The sequence below is a fragment of the Giraffa tippelskirchi genome, chromosome 2 (assembly GCF_054371585.1).
Source record: "Giraffa tippelskirchi isolate mGirTip1 chromosome 2, T2T-mGirTip1v1.2.pri, whole genome shotgun sequence".
NCBI classification, from domain to species: Eukaryota; Metazoa; Chordata; class Mammalia; order Artiodactyla; family Giraffidae; genus Giraffa; species Giraffa tippelskirchi.
In genome coordinates this window covers 26,322,949-26,342,404 of record NC_137276.1, presented here as the reverse complement: position 1 = coordinate 26,342,404, position 19,456 = coordinate 26,322,949, and the positions used below count along the sequence as shown (strand labels likewise).

General features: G+C 43.0%; 1 protein-coding gene and 1 long non-coding RNA gene across 14 annotated transcripts in view; both read right to left on the bottom strand.

The window, feature by feature from the left end:
• Nucleotides 1–6,869, bottom strand: part of STN1 (STN1 subunit of CST complex) — a 40,512-nt gene extending 33,643 nt beyond the window's left edge. For 5 of the 13 annotated variants that reach the window (XM_081543604.1, XM_081543631.1, XM_081543651.1 and 2 more), the window contains exons 1-2: nucleotides 6,601–6,869; nucleotides 5,946–6,138 (exon numbers count right to left, since the gene is read on the bottom strand). In XM_081543604.1, the coding sequence (XP_081399730.1) occupies nucleotides 5,946–6,078 (133 nt within the window). In that variant the 5' untranslated portion in view covers nucleotides 6,079–6,138; nucleotides 6,601–6,869. Of the gene's footprint in view, nucleotides 1–5,945; nucleotides 6,139–6,442 lie in introns of all 13 variants that reach the window. The other 8 variants (XM_081543611.1, XM_081543636.1, XM_081543661.1 and 5 more) reach the window with 2 other exon arrangements.
• Nucleotides 6,870–7,238: 369 nt separating this feature from the next.
• Nucleotides 7,239–19,456, bottom strand: part of LOC145526872 (uncharacterized) — a 45,087-nt gene continuing 32,869 nt past the window's right edge. Inside the window, exons 3-4 of the long non-coding RNA XR_014069261.1 lie at nucleotides 13,962–14,125; nucleotides 7,239–8,469 (exon numbers count right to left, since the gene is read on the bottom strand). This is a non-coding gene — a long non-coding RNA (uncharacterized LOC145526872). The remainder of the gene's footprint in view (nucleotides 8,470–13,961; nucleotides 14,126–19,456) is intronic.

The following is a 19,456-nucleotide window of genomic DNA, read 5'->3' as shown; positions in this document are numbered from 1 at the left end:
CGGAAAATCCATGAAATCTCCAGAGTAGGGCAGTTCTTGAATGACTTCTGAGTTCTTACCACTGAAATCCAGTGATGAGCTGTGGGGAGACCCTCAGTCCCCTAGCCCTGCCTGCCTGCACTGACCAGACTCAAAGGAAAGAGTGTGCCTTCAGAGGGGGCCAGGTCCCACAGGACCTTTGCTGGCAGGCTCAGGCTTCCTGTGGCAGAAGGGAGGTTTAAATGAGGGGGTGGAGCATGGCATCCTCTGCACCACCACCGCGCCAGGACACGCTCACACGCAGACAGGGGCAATGGCGGCGGACCTTGCTTTCATCCAGCTTTGCTGTAGGGCCGGATGGGGGTGATGGTGACCCGAGTTCCAGACTGGTCTCTGGCTGTGGTCAGCCCCTTCTGCTTCCCCAAATGCCCTGGACTTTCTATTTGAGTACTGAGCAGAGCTCACTTTGGGAGAACTCTCTCCTAGAACCTGACTGGCCGCTCCCTCCCCCAACCTAATGGAAGGTCGGTCCCGTTGTCAGGCTTTAGAAACGGTGTGCTCCTGGAGCCATCAGAGACCCAACAGCCCACCAGGTTCTGTGTGGTTGGCTGTGGCTCCCAGGACACCAGCAGTTAAGGGCAGAGCCATGGAGCCTCATGGACCCCTGGAGGGCCTGCTGCCTGCCCCTGAAATGTCTTTCCAGCTAGCCTTGAAGCCATGAAAGCTTGAAACAAGCCCCAGGACTCTTTGGGTCTTCCTGGGATACCCTGGTATGTACTGCTATGGTGGTTTTTATAACGAAGAGTGGATATATTTTAAGAAGGGGAGAAGCGCCAGCCAAAAGGTGTTCCACCTGGGCTGAAGAACACGGAAAAGGCAAGTACATGGAGAATACAGGATTGATGACACAAAGCCAACGAAGTCCTCAAGTCACCTGGGGTGGATGCCAGTCTTCTGACATTACCAACTCTGCATGGGGCAACACTTAAAAAAAATCTGAACAGGTCTCCCACTTGAGGACACAGTAGGCTTTCTTGAAAACAGACAGAAAAGAGAGCCCCCTAAACTTTCATCTCATAAACTGCCAATGCTTGTCCTCAAGGCCAGAGTCACTCAAAGATGCAAAATAACAAGGAAAAACATAAAAGCAAGATAGAACAGTGAAGGACACATATAGCAGAAAATAACAGATGGTTTGAATAAAATCACTCAGAGAAAATTGTTTGAAGAGGAAATACACTGCTTGGAAGTAGGGAAGGAAGTTCCCCCAATGTATAGAAACTCAGATGATACACTTCAGAAGCACAACCTCCACAAGGAGGAGGAGGACATGGAAAAAGCAATGGAGAGAACCACTTCCTTCTCTCAACACCAAGTCTCTTCTGTGAGAAAAGGAAGTTGGATGGCAGCTCTACGGGACCAAGAAAGCCTGATGAACGAAGCAAAGAAAATCACCAGCACTACAAATACTAGCTTACAATGAGTATAACCTGCAGCCTTTGCGAAATGGTCCTTTCACTCCTGCTGCCTTTGCTCCACATGCGGCTCCCACAGCCCCAACCACGTCAGGGGATCCATTCCCTGGATCGTCCGGTCCCCAGGAAGGAGGACGGTCATGCTGGGAGGGCTCAGGGACCCAGGGTCACAGGGAGCTTTGATTCAGCTTTCACAGCAATGACCTGAACAGCCACACCCACTGCGAGGCATCAGCCTTTATTCTCTTTTTTAAAAGCACCTTTGATTTATTTTTTGGTCTTGTTGTTCAGTCACTCAATAGTGTCTGGCTCTTTGAGACCCCGTGGACTGCTGCACGCCAGGCTTCACCAACTCCCAGAGTTAACTCACGTCCATTGAGTTGACCTAACTGCTGTTATTTAATTGATGCTACAAATACTCTTACTGAAGTCTGATAGCATTAAAATGCCTAAGATAATATTTTTTAAAAAATACATCATTCATTTAATATAATTCTTATAAATACATTATATCCATGTCATTGGGTCCTCTACAATTAGATACTATAAGCATCGTATTTTGATTCAAATAAAAGATTCTCTATTATTTTATCCCATCAGTAAAGCTTGATATAGATAAAGAAATTCAGAATAATAAAGACCATTTCTGTATGCTATGAGCTGTAACAAACCAAATCAAACCAAACCAAAACGCCAAACCTAAACAACATCACCACCGTAGTCAAACTTCACGACATCCTATTAGTTTAACCCTAAATTCATAGGTTAATTTAGGGGAGCTGACAATTGGTAACCATTTTGTAAGACAATTCTTATGCTGACTAGCCAGAGTAAGGTTGAACTTCACAGGTTAAGGGCAGAGTCTCCTGAATGAGACTCTCACTTTAGGCACCAGCCCCAAGTTTGAGGCTCCTCAGGTCACGCACACTTCTGACCAACTGGCTACAGACACCCTCCACAGCAAACTCAGGTCTGATACTTTAATAGAATGACACACGGGACTCGGGAAGGTGCTATACTTAAGACTACAGTTTTATAATGAAGGGGACAAACCGGGACTAGCCAAAGGAAGAGATACATTGGACAAGGTCTGGGAGAGTCTAAGCATAAAACTGCCAAGTCCTCAGGACACATCGCCTTCACACACTGATGTATGATTACCAACCAGGAAAGCACACCCAAGCCTCAATGTCCAGAGTTTTAATGAGGATTTCATTACACAAGCGAGACTGACTGAATCACTTGCCCACTTGACAACTCAATCTCCAGTCCCCCTCCCCTCCCACAGGGTTGGACTGATGTCACCTGGCTCAAAACCAACCCTCTTAATCACATGGTTGGTTTTTCAGGCCTGAAAGGCCCCCACCCTGAAACTACCTAGGGGCCCAGCATGAGGTACCTCATTAGCATAAACTCAGATGTGGTTCAAGGAGTCCACCATGAATAACAAAAACACCATCATTCCAGAAATCCAAAGATCTTCCAGGAGCCTCCCACAAAGGCCACCCAAATTCTTCATTATACATTTGTTTCCTTTTTTTTTTTGGAGAAGGAAATGGCAACCCACTCCAGTACTCTTGCCTGCAAAATCCCGTGGACGGAGGAGCCTGGTAGGCTACAGTCCATGGGGTTGCAAAGAGTCGGACATGACTGAGCGACTTCCCTTTCACTTTTTTTAAAATTATTTTTTGGTTAACTTTCGTTATTTTAAGATATTCTTTGCTGTTTAAACATTTCTACATTTTATGCAGCCAAAATAAGTTTTTTTCTTTATGACAACCAAACCAAACACAACAGCAAAACAACACAAAACTAAAACCTAGACTAGTAGTTACTTCCCACCCTTCAGGATGCTATAGTCTAAAGATCACTCTGTGAAATTATAGTTAATGACTTCTTCAACCATGAAGTTTTGAAACTGTTAGGTAGTTAGAATAGGAAACAGGAGTCCAAAATGGCAGTGGCTAAAAGACAAGGAAGGGAAAAGCCCATGAAAATAGAACAAAGAAAGGTCAAAGGAAGGTCCGAGGACCTGAGTGAGAACTTCAGGTAGAACAACACTCCTGGCTAAGCCCAATTTGTATAGGGCAGGCCCAGGGTGAGGAAAAAAACATATAAAAAGAGGAGCCAAAGCGCGCGCTCTCTCCCGCGCACTGGGGCGTTCTTCTCTTCACGTCTTTGGGTCGACATGCCCTCACGCTTCGAGGATGGATTTTCCTGCTATTATCTAAATAAAAGAGCTGTAACACTGATTCGTCTAAGAGCTATAACATGGTCTGTTCGAGACCTCAGAGCTATAACACGGTCTGTCCAAGACCCGAGAGCTGTGACCCGCCGAGGGCTCTAATGTCCGTCACTCCAAATCTTTGTTGTGACAAAACAGAACGGAGGAGCATACACTTGCCTGACAAAACCAAGCAGGGTCCTGCAGGGGCCCTCCTGGGTACAAAAGCATTTCTGTGTCCCTCATTTTTTTTTTTTTTTATACAAAAAAAGGTTTCAGCCTCTTAGACCTTCACCGAGTTCCAAAGGGCAGATTCAAGCAGTTACTAATTAGGGGAGTGTGGGATGCAGAAGCAAAGCCCAAGCAGTCAAGAAACAATAGTGCTGCAAATAAAACAGACTCCCAGTTCCCCCTTAAGGGGTCTACCTAACAAGCTGATTCACATCTTTGAGTTCTTCTGCAGGCACTAAGAACCCCCACCCAGGAGGATGGTAACTCCAAGCTGAGACCCCAGACTGGTCAGAACCAGGAGACTGATGATCCCAATTCTGGTAATAGCAGCCTGTTACCTGACCACCAACCAATCAGAAGAAAGTCATATGCCCCGTATCCCTCATCCCAAATATTGCTTTTAAAAACTCTTCCCTGAAAACCATGAAGGGAGTTCAGGTTTTCTGAGCCTGAGCTGCCTGTTCTCCTTGCTTGGCCCTTACAATAAACCTTTCTCTGCTCCAAACCCCAACCTTTTGGTTTCTTTGGTTTTGCTATGCAAGCGGCACACAAATCTGGGTTTGGCAACAGTTTCGTTTTAAAAATGACATCTGAAACATTACCACCAGTGACATAACAAAGATCACTGGGAGCAGTTTTCCATGATGTGTTAATACATTATAAAGTCCTTCACCCACAGGAAGAGTTTAGCCCTTGTCATGCCCCTGATACTTCCTTGAGCACCTACAGAAGATCTTTAAGCAAGACTGGCATTTGGTGTGAATTAATTTCTTCCCAAGGAGATGAGTTATGAAGAATACCAGACTGGCCTGAGAAACAGACAACAGAGAGGGAGGATGGCTGCCTTCCAAGGAAAAAACCAGATCATTTCCAACAATACTTAGAAACAAAGGTGTGGTGAAAAAATCTGTACAGAAGGCTTTAGTATAAGGTCATCCAAATATATTGGTACTGAGCATGGGAAACACACAAAACGTGGTCTCATTAAAATTGTACATACTTGAGATTCTTAACCACTTCTGACTCATAGCTTGCTCTTCATTCAAAATAGCAAAGAGAATTTAATCAAACTTCTCATATAGCACAATAAACATGTGAAGATTCATCCATAGCTATGTGAATTACTTATTATCTTAAACTGTATTTGCTGTACTTGGAGGTATGAAGAGCCTAGCTTTAGTGACCACCACTCTGATTTAGCAAAGGGCTTCCCTTGTAGCTCAGTTGGTAAAGAATCTGTCTGCAGTGCAGGAGACCTGGGTCCAATCCCTGGGTTGGGAAGATCCCCTGGAGAAGGAAATGGCAACCCACTCCAGTATCCTTGCCTGGAAAATCTCATGGACAGAGGAGCCTGGTGGGCTGCACCCCATGGGGTCGCAAAGAGTCGGGCAAGACGGAGTGACTAATATTCTGATTTTAAAAATGATTTCTTTAACTTTATAATGCTTTGTTGCTCCAATTACTATGATTCGAGAGTCCATTAGAGGCCAGGCACTGTTTAAGAGCTGGGATTACATAGATGAACAAGGCAGATGATGTCTTTCTTCTTGAGGAGTTTATGTTATTATTTTGATTCTGATCTTGATTCTGATGTATTCAAAACAAAACCAAATTCCACAAGAAAAGCAGGCACAGTTAATCCTCTCTTTACAAAGAAGACTCTTAAGCTTTACAGGTGAGTCACATACCCAGGCCAGGTAAGTGGTTAGAAAAAGAAGCAAGGCCTAAGTTTTCTACCACAAACAGGCCCAGAGAAAAACAACTGAGCATTTTTAAATATGAAAGATTTCAAACCCAAGTAAAAACATTCTTCAGTACAAAGTTACTCCCCCAAACATCTATTTAAAAAAGATTTAGATTGTTTTGAACTTGCACAGAAATGAACTTGTCTGAGGATGCAGGTTAGGTCAATTTCAAAGCTGCAACTGGAAAGGTTCTTCTAAGCCCCTAAGCCCCAAATTTCTGCAGCTTTTGGGTAAGGAAGGGTGGGGTGCAGATGCAGCCCAGAGCAGCCACCTGGGTGACCAGCCACATACCTGGTACCTGGCCAGACTCCTTCAAGCCCAGGATATCCTTGATGTAGAGTTTTGCAAAGGCTAGAAACACAGGATCCAAACCCCATAGGAGGGAAGGAGTTTCGTCTTCACACTGGCTGGATTTAGACTGCATCTGGAGACCGGGCTGTGGCTTCCAGCCAGCCCTGAAAAGTTCAGCATCTAGAGCCGAGATCTAGATGGGAGGGAGACAAAATCGAGGACGCAAAGCTGGTAACTTGGGTATTGAAATCGTCACGGCCCCTACGCTGTTCCCCGGGCGGGCATCCTGAACTTGGGGAGGGGTAAACCCAGAGGCCCGGGCCTATCAAACTGCGCGCCAAGAGCTTGAGGAAGGAGGTGTTTCTCCAGTGAGGGCCCTTGAGTTCCTCAAGGCTTTTTCCTCTGTCCCACGGCAGTGTTTCTCCTTCAAGGTACCCATTTCTAAATGGCTAAACACCAACTTTTCACTTGGGGGACATAAGATCATATATGCATACCCCGGCTTTAACGGGTGGGTTCCAGAGAAGAATGGGCACCCTCGTGGCCAGACACGAGAGGGGGCAGAGTGGGTGGGACCGTCTGTAGCTTGGCCCCTGCACCTTCCGGTGTTGGGGATGAGACTGAGAAGGAGAGGAAAAGGAAACGAAAAACAGACCCGGTCGTGGCCCCTCCCGCCGCACCCGCGCCGTCGGCCCACAGGTCCTCGGAGCGCGCAGGCCCGGCCCTTCCGGCGCTCCGAGGCCGCGGGCGCCCAAAGCCTGGAGGCGGCGCCGCCAACCCCGCCCGGAGCAGAAGCGCTAGGCCGAGGTCACCTCCGGTACTCCCCGCTAAGGAGTTGGGGGGGTGGGCCCGACACCATCCCGGACGCGGGACCTGCCGCTGTGTCCCCCGCCCAGGCCTTTCCTTCTCGCCGTCCGCGTCTCCGCCCCTTCCCAAAGAGGCCCCGCCCCACTCTGCCGCGGCCACGCCCCATTTTGCATCCCTCGGCGGCCTAGCCGGATGCTCCCTTCCAGGTGGTGGCCGGCTTTGGCAAGGGCTGCGCGGGGTCCATTGATTCTAGCAGCGACTTTCTTGAGCCTCCGCGGAAGCGCAGAGCCCAAACCTCCGAGGCCTGAGAGCTGGCCCTAAAACTCCTGCTGCCAAATCCCCGCGTTTTAAGTCCCCGTTTCATCCCAACCCCGTTAGTGGTGGGACCCTGACCCATGACCTCCAAGGGGTTTGGACTGGGTCAGACGTTTTTGTTTCCTTCCCTGATATGTTAAATGAACAAATAAAGCAATACCAAAAGCAGGGTTACATCGTGGCGTATTTCAAATATTTATTTACACTTCATAAATGATTTACTAACACACCCACTCTTTGATACTGTACAGTCTCACTTTAGATAATGTTGGTACCTAAACTTGAGCTCTTGAGTGAATGTCAGGTCTTGGCTCTGCCGGAGACTAGCCTTCTTTGCAAGATCATGATAAATTTTGTCTCCTTTCCTCTTATTCTGTGTGTACTCCAGAATGTTGTGTGTTTAAGACTTGAAAACTGGCATTTTGGTAAATTATGGCCACCTTGGTGGTGCCTGTACCCTGTAACTCCAATTAAAAGTGAGAAAAGATAGCCATGTTACTCTCATAAATAAGCCACATCATGACATTACTTGAGATGACAGGACTTCTTCCTAACTTACAGGGACTCTGTAAAATGGCAGAAGGGGTACACATCATGCTGGAAGGCCATTCCTACAGGAGATAAGTGGTGGCCAAAGAGATAACTGCCAAACTATTTAGCAGAAAAGGAACTTCAAGCAGCTGGAATGGAAAATGTGTGTCATTGAAACAATGGCATTTAATTACATCCCTGGCCACTGAAGAAGCTAAAAAACAGAATCCTTGGTAAAGAAGAGCATTGCCCAGACTCCCCTGTGATGAGCAGGTGAGTCTGTCAAGATTAAGGTTTAATTAAGAGAAGATACTTTTCTAATAGGGGGAGGTTCTCTTTAAGGAAGAACACTCAATATGTCACTGGATAGGATGAGTACTTCCAGCTGACTTAAGGTGGGGAAAGACAGGTTAGGTGACATTTTTGACTGCACACATCTGTCCCAAGGTGGAACTTGAGAAGAAAATCACTATTGGATGTAGACAGAGCCCAAGAAGATTTTAGGAATGACTCTTATGACTCTCAAGGGTAGAGTGCTAGAAATGAAGGCCCTTCAGGACTCCAAGCTTATTAATGACCCTGGGGATGGCCACATTTAGTTGGTAGGTGTGGCCCCACACCCAGGAGCAGACTGCCCCGAAGTCATCATTTACCATGAAAGGACTCCTTGGAGTTTAAGGATGTTCTTTTTGTTCTGAGCTCAAAATGTAGAGTTGGATGTGGAATAGAATGTTCTAGACTGTTGAAGCATCTTGAAGAGTTTGCAAGGATCCTCTTCTCTGTCATCTCCATTAGGAGAGAGTCCATGTTCCCAAGTCATGCTTACATGTGCAGAGGGCCTGGAGGATTCTTCACCTGGGATTCTACAGCACTGCAAAGTAGACGTTTTAAAACCCAACCATCAACACAATGCTAGGAACCCTTCTTATGACTTCTCAGTGTGAAATAACTTGGTTTTGCAAGCATTTCTGACAGACCAGACAATCCTTTCTAGAAATTAAGACTTTAATAAATTCTCCTAGAAAATGAGGGGATTGAACTGCATATCTTCTACTTCAAAGCACAAACCATGTCACCTTAAATTGTTTTCTACACCTAACAGGTAGAATAGAGTGCCCTCTTGCACATTGACTTAGATTTGAAGTTTACGTTAGTAGATTAGTAGTTAGAAGTTGGTAATAAAGACAACTTATCAATCAGTTCAATTCAGTTTAGTCGCTCAGTCGTGTCCGACTCTTTGCGACCCCATGAATTGCAGCACGCCAGGCCTCTCGCCAACTCCCGGAGTTTACCCAAACCCATGTCCATCGAGTCGGTGATGCCATCCAACCATCTCATCCTCTCTCGTCCCCTTCTCCTCCTGCCCCCACTTATCAATACTGTTGTGTTAATGTTATAAACCTGGGGGATGGGGTGGCATTTTTGGCCACTCAGCCTACTTTAAACACTCTCTGTGTGCTATGGGAAAGCACTAGGAACTTTTATTTCACTGGAGCAAAAAGAGTAATATATTAAATAAAACAAGAGGCTAAATTGTGTGGCCTGAATAATTACTACTATGTGGGTTACAGGAGGTAAAGTGGAAGGGAAGAGAAGGGGACTCATCAAATAAGATAATGTATGTAACCACTGGAACAAAGTAAGCACTCTAAATGTGTCTGACTGCGATAGTGAATGATGATAACAGCTTATAAGCACATATAAGCTGTTATCATCATTCACTATGGAGAGGGGATTTAAGCTGGATTTTGAGACTGTGGAGGAACTATTTATTCATTCATGAAACGTATTTGTCAAGCACTGTACTGGACACTGGTGGGTAAAAAGGAGATAAGACAGATTGAGTACAGCCCTCAGGGAGCTTCCATTCTGTTGGAGGGGTAGGGAAAAGACAGTAGACAAATAAATGAATAAAATAAGTACAGATTGGTCTTAGTGCTTTGAAGGAAGTTAGAAGTATTTTATGATCACTTATAATGGGGTGTGGGATCTGCTTTATATAGATCTGCTTTGATTGGATGAAAGGAAACCTGAAGGATGAGACAGAGTCAGCCATGAAAAGTGCTAAGAGCATTCCAGGCAGTGGTCAAAGTAAGGGTGAATATCTGGAGGCAGGAAAGGACTTCCCTACTGGAGGAACAGAAGAGAGGATAGAGAGAATAGTTGCATACATAATTGGCACACAAGCAGAAGGCAGATCCCAGAGGACTTCATAGGCCATAAGAGGTTGGAATTTTATTCTCAGTCTCCCTGTATGTAAAAAGAGGGATAATATAGTGATGGGCTGGGAGCAGGGCAAAGACAGCAGGATGAGCAAGGCACATCTGTGGGCAAGCCAACGAGGCGGACTGACCCAGGAGGGCAGCTAGCAGAAACAGGCTGGAAATCAAGATTTTAGAAGGGCTTGAATTAGGTTCTATTTTTCTTTCCTATAAACAATAGAGTGTTGTTATCTATCAGAGGAATGATTTAAAAAATTTTTTAAATTGCAGAAGTACCTGCTGAATCTAACATACTGTGGTAAGGAACCAAAAAATATGTAAGAAGACTTCTCTACCCAATTTACTGAATCTATTCAAAAACTTGTGCCTAGGGATATTTACCAAACGATAATAAAAGACTAGAGTTAAAAAACACTACTGGCTGGGGGCCTCACCTGTACCACTTCTCCTGCCTTCTCAGCAGTCTTGCTCAGTCCACCGCGATGTCACTGTCTCTCTCTCTGACTTCCCTGGGCACATCCACAGGCTCGCCTCTCTCTTTTAAGCTTAAGAAAACAACCTCTCTGAAAACCCCAGCCCTTGAACTACTGTTCTTGCACTCTCTTGCTCTCTGTTCAAAGTTTCTTGGAAGAGTCATACACATTCCCTATCCACACTTCCTCATCTCCAGTTTGGTATATCATTGTTTGGCTCACCCTAACTTAACCTTCGGCTAACTCGACTCCAGCACACCACTCCGCTGAAATTCCTCTCCTAAAGTTAACAATTAGATTCAAATTCTCAGATACAATGGTACTTTCCTTTCCTTATCATTCTTCATCTTTTTTCCTGATTTTCTAGCTTTGGATGATGAGCTGATTATATTCTCTTCCTAGCACCTTGGTTTCCTGGTATCCTCTGGGTTCCTCCTCTACCTTTCGGTTTCTTCCTTTGCAGTGTCCTCTTCCTCTGTTAATCTCTTATATGTTGATGTTCCCCAGAGTTCAATCTCCTTTTCTAAAAAATGTATCTGTTTTTGATTGTGCTGGGTCTTCATTGCTGTGTATGGGCTTTCTCTAGTTTAGGTGAGGGCGGTGGCTACTCTTCATTGTGGTGTGCAGGCTTCCCATTGTGGTTCAGTTCAGCTCAGTTCAGTTCAGTCGCTCAGTCGTGTCCGACTCTTTGTGACCCCATGGACCGCAGCACGCCAGGCCTCCCTGTCCATCACCAACTCCCGGAGTTTACCCAAACTTACGTCCATCGAGTTGGTGATGCCAACCATCTCATCCTCTGTCATCCCCTTCTCCTCCTGCCCTCAGTCTTTCCCAGCATCAGGGTCTTTACAAATGAGTCAGCTCTTCGCATCAGATAGCCAAAGTATTGGAGTTTCAACATCAGTCCTTCCAATGAACACTCAGGACTGATATTCTTTAGAATTGACTGGCTGGATCTCCTTGCAGTCCAAGGGACTCTCAAGTCTTCTCCAACACCACAGTTCAAAAGCATCAGTTCTTCGGCGCTCAGCTTTCTTGATAGTCCAACTCTCACATCCATACATGACTGCTGAAAAAACCATAACCTTGACTAGATGGACCTTTGTTGGCAAAGTAATGTCTCTGCTTTTTAATATGCTGTCTAGGTTGGTCATAACTTTTCTTCCAAGGAGTCAGCGTCTTTTAATTTCATGGCTGCAGTCACCATCTGCAGTGATTTTGGAGTCCCCTCAAATAAACTCAGCTGCTGTTTCCACTGTTTCCCCATCTATGTCCCATTGTGGTGGCTTCTCTTATTTGTGGAGCACAGACTCTAGGATGTGTGGGCTTCATGCAGCACGTGGGCTCTGGAGCAAGGGCTCAGTTGTGGCACATGGGCTTTATTTGCCCCTTGGCATGTGGAATCTTCCTGGACCAGAGATCGAACCTATGCCCCCTGCATTGATAGGCATATTCTTATCCATTGCACCACCAGGGAAGCTCAAGTCCAATTTCCTGCCCACTTCCTTCTCATTCCATGTCCTCTTACTGAGTAGCCTAATCCAAACCCATGGCTTCAACAGAACCATTGTTCTAGATACTCTCCCCTCTTCATATCTTGCCCAGAACTCTCTCCTCAGCTCCACATCTGAAGTTCCAACTGGACTCTCCTGGGTACTCCAGACTAAACCTCTTGCCCCACAGTTCTGTCTGTCTCTTTTCTGTCATGTGAATATTATCACCACCCGCCAACCGTCTAAGTCAGAAAACTGGAATGTTTTATGGATATCTCCATCTCTCTCACCCTTAATGCAATTAATCACAAAGACCTGTCAATTCTGCTTCCTAGATATATCCTCTTAATTTAGTCCCTCCTCCTGCTCCTGTTGCCACAGCCTCAGTCCAGGCTTTCATCATTTATTGCCTGGATCACTGCCACCACCTCCTAACTAGTCCTTCTGCCTCTAGCTGGGCCGCCCTCCAATTTATCTTCTATGCTCCTGCCAGGATGATCCTTATAAAATTTAGACAATGTTTCTCCCTTGTCTAAAATCTTTCAATGACTATATGTAGTCTGCAAAATAAAGTTCAAGTTTCCTTGTATTTCATATTCCATTTTTCTTACTGAAGTTCATAGCTAGTTCCTCATGGCCTGGATACAATCCAACTCTATGGGCTGGGACCCCACCAACCCCTCATAGCTGTCCTACTTTCTAGGTTGGCATCTCCAATGCCGTTCCTCAAGATGTTAATAAAAATCTAGACAAATGAGATTGAGAACGAAAGAAAATAGATTTCAACTCAGTAATGGGCACTGAGAATGTCCAAGAAATTGACAGAGTAGGTCAAGTTTGAGCACCAGACTCTATTATTAACAACATCTCAAGGAATTCAATTTGCGAAATGCAACTAAAGGCATCTGGACCAACTGAGAGTTCCTGGAATGTGGAACTCTCTTTTGTTTCTCCCCTATCTGCCTGATGCCATTCACCTATTAATTAACTTTTTGAAATGAACCCTAAGTGCTAAAGAGTTCTATATACTAGGCATACAAATGGCAAAAAGGCTCTGAGTAAGCTAAGCAAGTAAACCCATGAATGCAACATGTCGTTATAAATGCTATGTAACTTCAGAGAATAAGGTGGGGGACCAGAGTTGGTGGGATTAGGAAACAGTAACCTTGCTTCCCCCTTTTTCACTTGGGTTATCTCTGACATAGTTGTTAGTTTTCACTTCATGTATTCTGAGTTCTAGTTAAGTGCACATCTATTTATATTGTTAAATTTTCCTTACTACTCTTATCATTATGAAATGTCCCTCTTAGTCTCGAGTAATATTTCTTAAAGTCTATTTTGTCTAATAGTAATATAATCACTTCAGTTCTCAAATGGTTACTGTTAATGGAATATCTTTCTCCATTCTTTCACTTCCCATCTATTTGTGTCTTTGAATAGGTGTGTCTTCTGTAGACAGCATAGTTGGATTTTGCCTTTTTATCCAGTCTGACAATCTCTTCATTTTGATTTGGGTGTTTAGACATTTCATATGTAATGTAATTATTGATACGGTCAGATTTATATTCATCATTTATTTATTTGTTTTCTATAGCTCAACTCACTTCTTCATTCTTCTGCTCTGTCTTGACTGGCTTCTTTTGTGTTAAATATTTTCATTGTAACATTTAAATTATTCTGTTAATTTTCAAAAATAATTTAGTTTTTTAGGGATTATAATATACATCTTAATTTATCACAATCTACTTCAGATTAATACTAATTAAATTCTAGAAATATGTAGAAACTTTGCCTCAATATACCTCTATTCCCTTCTCCACTTTTGTGCTATTATTGTCATATAGGTTACATCTATATATGTTATAAAACTAACAACACAATGTTATAATTATTGCTTTAAATAATTGTATGTCTTTTAAAGAAGGTAAGACATGTGAAATAGATAACTGCAGTCTTTTGTATTAGCCCATATAATTATCATCTCTGGTCATCTTCATTTCTTCCTGGAGGTATGGGCACTTCAAATTGAATGAGCCCCTTCAACTGTGGCAGAGGTACTTTTGGTACTGACAGGCTGCTCTGTCTGGACAGAACATCTACATTGACCAACGTGGATCTAGGGACAGGGAAGGAAATGGGAGGGACCACAATGCCACAGACTTCCATTTTTCTTACCTGAAGTTGAAGCATGAGCACTTTTCAGATAGTTGTGTGCCTTTGATCTATTCTCAGAGTGCTGAAATGGTTGTTTTGGTCCATTCTTTTCTTTTCTTGTTTTAGGCCACACCTTGCAGAATGTGGGATCTTAGTTCCCCAATCGGGAATCACAGTCATGCCTCCTGAATTGGGAGCACAGAATCTTAAACACTGGACAGCAGGGAAGTCCTGTTTTGGTCACTTTTGTCTAGTTTTCTGATTACATTTTAGAGAGATCATTGCTAATATTCTCAACCAGCTTTTGGTTAATAGTAGATCCATCAGGCAGGATAAGGAAGCCAAGAAATAGGGGTAAAGGACTGAATCTTAGAACAAGATCAGAAATTACCTAGTTGGAGAAAGCAGTTACATTCCATTCTACTTCATGGAGTTTGAGAAGATTCCTAAGTCAGCAGAAGGCACTGTGCACACCAGTGCAAACCACTGGAGAACTTTCTGGAATGAGAAGAACTGGAATTGGCATTAAGAGGTGGCTGAGGGTGAGATACTGTCTGCTGCTGCTGCTGCTAAGTCGCTTCAGTCATGTCCGACTCTGTGCGACCCCATAGACGGCAGCCCACCAGGCTCCGCCATCCCTGGGGTTCTCCAGGCAAGAATACTGGAGTGGGGTGCCATTGCCTTCTCCGGAGATACTGTCTCGGTCCTTACATTTAAAACAAGTAGCTCCTCTTTCCTGCATATGTGGTCTAATTTCACCAAAGGGGATCCAAACCTTAGGAGGATGGCCTCTGGAAAGCTGAAGACAGCATGAGGTAATGAGCTTGGGTTCATCCTAGAGGGCAGAGAACGACTTCTCATAAGTAAAACTTGAGCCTGGCTTGAGTGCATAAGAAATAATTTTGAATTTTGTATTTTAAAAGTCTAGCTCAAAGAAAGAAGGACGGTGGTTGCCAGGGACTGGGGGGAGGGGCAAATAGGGAATTATTAGTCCGTGAGAACAGAGTTTCAGACACAACTGAGCACGCACACATGCGCAGTTTCAGTTTTGCAAGATGAAAAGAGTTCTGGGGATGGATAGTGGTGATGGTTGCCCAACAAAATGAATGTACTTAGTATCACTGAACCATACACGTAAAAATGATTAATGTGGTAAATTTTATGTGTTTGTTACCACAATTTTGAAAACTGGAAAAAAAAAGCATATATCTCAGGACAGTGCTGGGCACAGCTGTGGTTTGCTGTATGTAAACTTATGTGACAGTCACCTGTGTACTACTTTATGCCTGGTCAGTTAAGCCATGAATCTACAGGATCTCTTATCGAGGTTGGAGGTTCCTGGGCTTACCAGGTAGTTTATGAGCTAGATGGATGATTATGAATTGAACTCATAATGAGGTGAGTAAAAGCAATCCAATCTTGACTCTTGACCTTAAGTTTTAGATGCACACCCACTCTTCTGAGTAAGCCCCAGAGTGTCACTCTGACTGATGACAGATGTCTTTACAGGGGCAGAGCTGGCAACACAACCACTTCCCTAGTGGCAACCAGCTACCAGAGAGCACACCAGCTGGAAAATGAACTATGTGTGTCTTTTCTTATATTTCCCTTCTTATTATAAACATTCTGCAAGGATTGTGAAGCATTTGGAACTAAGGATTATGTTTTGGAGAAATGGGATTAATAGTTAATAATAATAGGCCAGCATAAAATCATTAATAAAAACATCAGAAGAAATGAGAACTTTTTGGGGGGAGGGTAGGGATAAATTAGGACTTTGGGATTAACAGATACACACTACTATATATAAAATAGATAAACAAGAAGGACCTACTGTATAGCACAGGGAATTATATTTGATATCTTGTGGTAACTTATAATGGAAAGGAATCTGAAAAAGAATATATATATTACATATATATATATATAACTGAATCATGTTACTATACACTGGAAATCAATACAACACTGAAATCAAGTATACTTCAATTTTAAGAAGATGGAATGGAGATATGGTATCTTTAAAAGTTTAAAAAGTGAGAAATTTTTACACAGGACTTTCGTAAAAGCTTATAATATTGATCAAATAAATTATGTACAGACATTAAACTAATTAAAAATGATGGTGTGTTTTCCAATTTTTTACTGTCGAGTATATATTGTTTAATAACAAAAGTCACTTTTAAATTAACATCCCTTGAATTTCACAGATGTGATGTTGAGTGAAACAAGCCAGATACAAAAGAGAGTATATACTGTATGTTTTATTTACAAAAAATACAAACCAAGTGAAAGTATTCTATATTGTTTGAAATCAGGATAGTGGTTATTTTAGGGGAGGGTGGTGCCTTTCCAGAAGGAAGCATGAGGAGCTTCTGAGGTTGTGTGCATGAGTGCTCAGTCGCTCAGTCATGTCCAACTCTTTGTGACCCCATGAACTGTAGCCCACCAGGCTCCTCTGTTCATGGGATCTCCCAGGCAAGAATACTGGAGTGGGTTGCCATTTCCTTCTCCACAGGATTTTCCTGTTCCAGGGATCAAACCTGGGTCTCCAGCACTGGCAGGTGGATTCTTTACCACTGTGCCACCTGGGAAGCCTTCTTCTGAGGATACTGGTCATTTAATGTTTCTTCATCTATATTGTATTTCAATAAAATATTAACAATTTTTTCATCTTTAGCTTTGAATTAATTGCATTTAAAGTTGAGAGAAATTAAAAAGTGAAAACTTATTAAATTATAAGACCCCACATTTTGTGTTATTGTCACTTGTGTAGAAAAATAGACCATTTTTAATGTTAATGTAATTCAAGTGATAAGATACAGACAACATCAACCTTTACTTTTCTTAATTATTTGACACGTGCCTATAGGCTTAGGTAGTCATAGCATTTCATAATCATTATCACAAAGCTGACCAATGGAATAGAATTTTGTTTCTGTTATCAATTTATAATTCTCCCCAGGGCGACTTTCAATCAAGGAAAAATTGAACTCCCCAATGATGTCAAAGACAGCATATTGCAGAGGTTAATTAACGAGTCACCCGGAGAAGATTGAATAGCCATTGTGCTGACATGTTCAAGAGCTAATCGGTTCTGATGATGTAATTTGCAGTAGTGCTTGATGTCTATTAGCCTGATGGCTGACAGCTGCTGTGAACCCAGAAGATTAAAGTGTGAAGTATGCGAGATGAGTGCTTTCAATGGAGAGAAACTTATATAGAGCAAAGTGAACATAACCTGGTCATGCTGGTTACTCTACTTGGAAATCCTGCCCATTTCTTCCTTATTTATACAGCTTGCTTTTACCAGGTCTAAGGCAATCTCAACTCCAGGTTCACATTATCTAAGACCACCTCAGTCAACACAGATGCTCTGTTCCCTGAACTCTTGTGAAACTTACAGTCAGAATTATATGCTTTAGCATGCACTTCTTGAATGTTTATCATGTACCCTCAACTTGACCAGAGGCTACTAAGGATATCTTTCTTTTCCGTATCTCTCACAGAGTAGAACCTAATGGTTGGCACAAAATTTAAGTAAAAATAATTGGGGCAAAATATTGATAATTGCCTAAGCAGAGGGATGGTTGCATGTGGATTTCTGCTACTATTCTTGCTGCATCTGTGTGTTTGTAAATTCCCTCGATAGCAGGGTTGGCAGATTTAGCAAATAATAATGCAGGATGGCCCATGAAATATGAATTTCAGATAAACAATGAAAAATTTCTTCCTATCAATAATTTATATTACATTTTATTATAGAACCCATAATTTTTCATACTATTAAATTTAGTCATACAATTTATAATAATAATATTCCTGTATATATTTTATTAAACATTATATTAATATTTCATTATATTTTATATCCCTATTTTATATTCCTATGGCACATCTTTTTACCAAAATGTTATTTATTATTTATATGAAATGCAAATTTAATTGGGTATCCTATACTTTATCTAGCAACCTGACTTTCTGGAAACTTAAAAACATAATTGGTGATTAGTCAATGGACTCAAAGAAGTGGGTGGTAGAAGTAGTGCCTTTCTCTTAGACTGTGATCTGGTGTCACTTGCCTACTAAAAAGGCAGTTCCCTGGGTCTCCTACCCAACCTTGGGGTGCCAAATCAGTATTTCTGCTGGTGGGACTCTGCATTTGCAATCAGATCTCAGATGATTCTGATGCTGTTGCTAGCCAACCTGATGCCTTTATTTTAAAACAACCTGATGTTTTTAGTTTTTCTGATATGATATTTTAAAAATATATATTTATTAAAATGTTTTTAAAAAATAAATGAAAAGTTTAAAACATATAAATTTATTTATTTGTTTATTTATTTGTTGAGTCTTAGTTGTGGCACATGCGATCTTTGTTGCAGTGCATGGACTCTCAAGTTGTGGGGCATGGGCTCCAGAGCTCACAGGCTCTGTAGTTGTGGCATGTGGGCTTATCTGCTCTGCTGCATCTGGGATCTTACTTCCCTGACCGGGAATGAAACCACTGGACCACCAGGGAAGTCCCTGATATGATCTTTTATTTCCTTGTAGTGCTCTTATTTTAGTAACTTCTCTGTTTTCATGTCAAGGACTTGACTGAAGTACTAATTTTCTTGTACCATGACTCAGCCACTAAAGTTACAAGTCAAATGCTGTTACAAATATTCTAGTAGCCTTTTGTAGTTAAGCTCATTCTTAAATATTCATCAAACCCAGCACCTTAACTACTGATTTTTATTTTACTAGTATTACTCATTATTATTGAGAAATATGTCACTGGCAAATTTGCAGCTCCCGTTAGTATTTTCAGGGATTCTAGGGTAACAAAACATCCTGATTTGTTTGGGACTGTTCTGATTTCAGCACTGATGTTTGTGTGTCCTTGGATGTCCCTCAGCCCTGGTTGCCCTGGCCATCATACCTGAGTAGATGTCACAGTATACCACCCAGGTGCTCATGTCAGGACCAGTGCACTCTTTTCACCAGTTGCTGATAGTGTCAGCCTACAGTTGAGACCCTACTCAGGCAACTGCTGCTGCTGCTGCTAAGTCGCTTCAGTTGTGTCCGACTCTGTGCGACCCCATAGACGGCAGCTCACTAGGCTCCGTCGTCCCTAGGATTCTCCAGGCAAGAATACTGGAGTGGGTTGCCATTTCCTTCTCCAGTGCATGAAAGGGAAAAGTGAAAGTGAAGTCGCTCAGTTGTGTCTGACTCTTAGCGACCCCATGGACTGCAGCCTACCAGGCTCCTCCATCCATGGGATTTTCCAGGCAAGAGTACTGGAGTGGGGTGCCATTGCCTTCTCCGACTCAGGCAACTGCCTCACTCCAAATTATGCCCTGTGCCCAGGAGCTGTAAGCCATTGATGGAGCCCAGTCCTCAATTCAGGACATCTCTGATTAGCCATCCTTTCTCTGGAGATCCCTGTGGTGACAACAGAAGCCTCTGTTACAACTCTTTGCAATTCAACTTCTCCTTCTACCCAATCCTGTTTCCCTAGCTCCCTTGCAGGG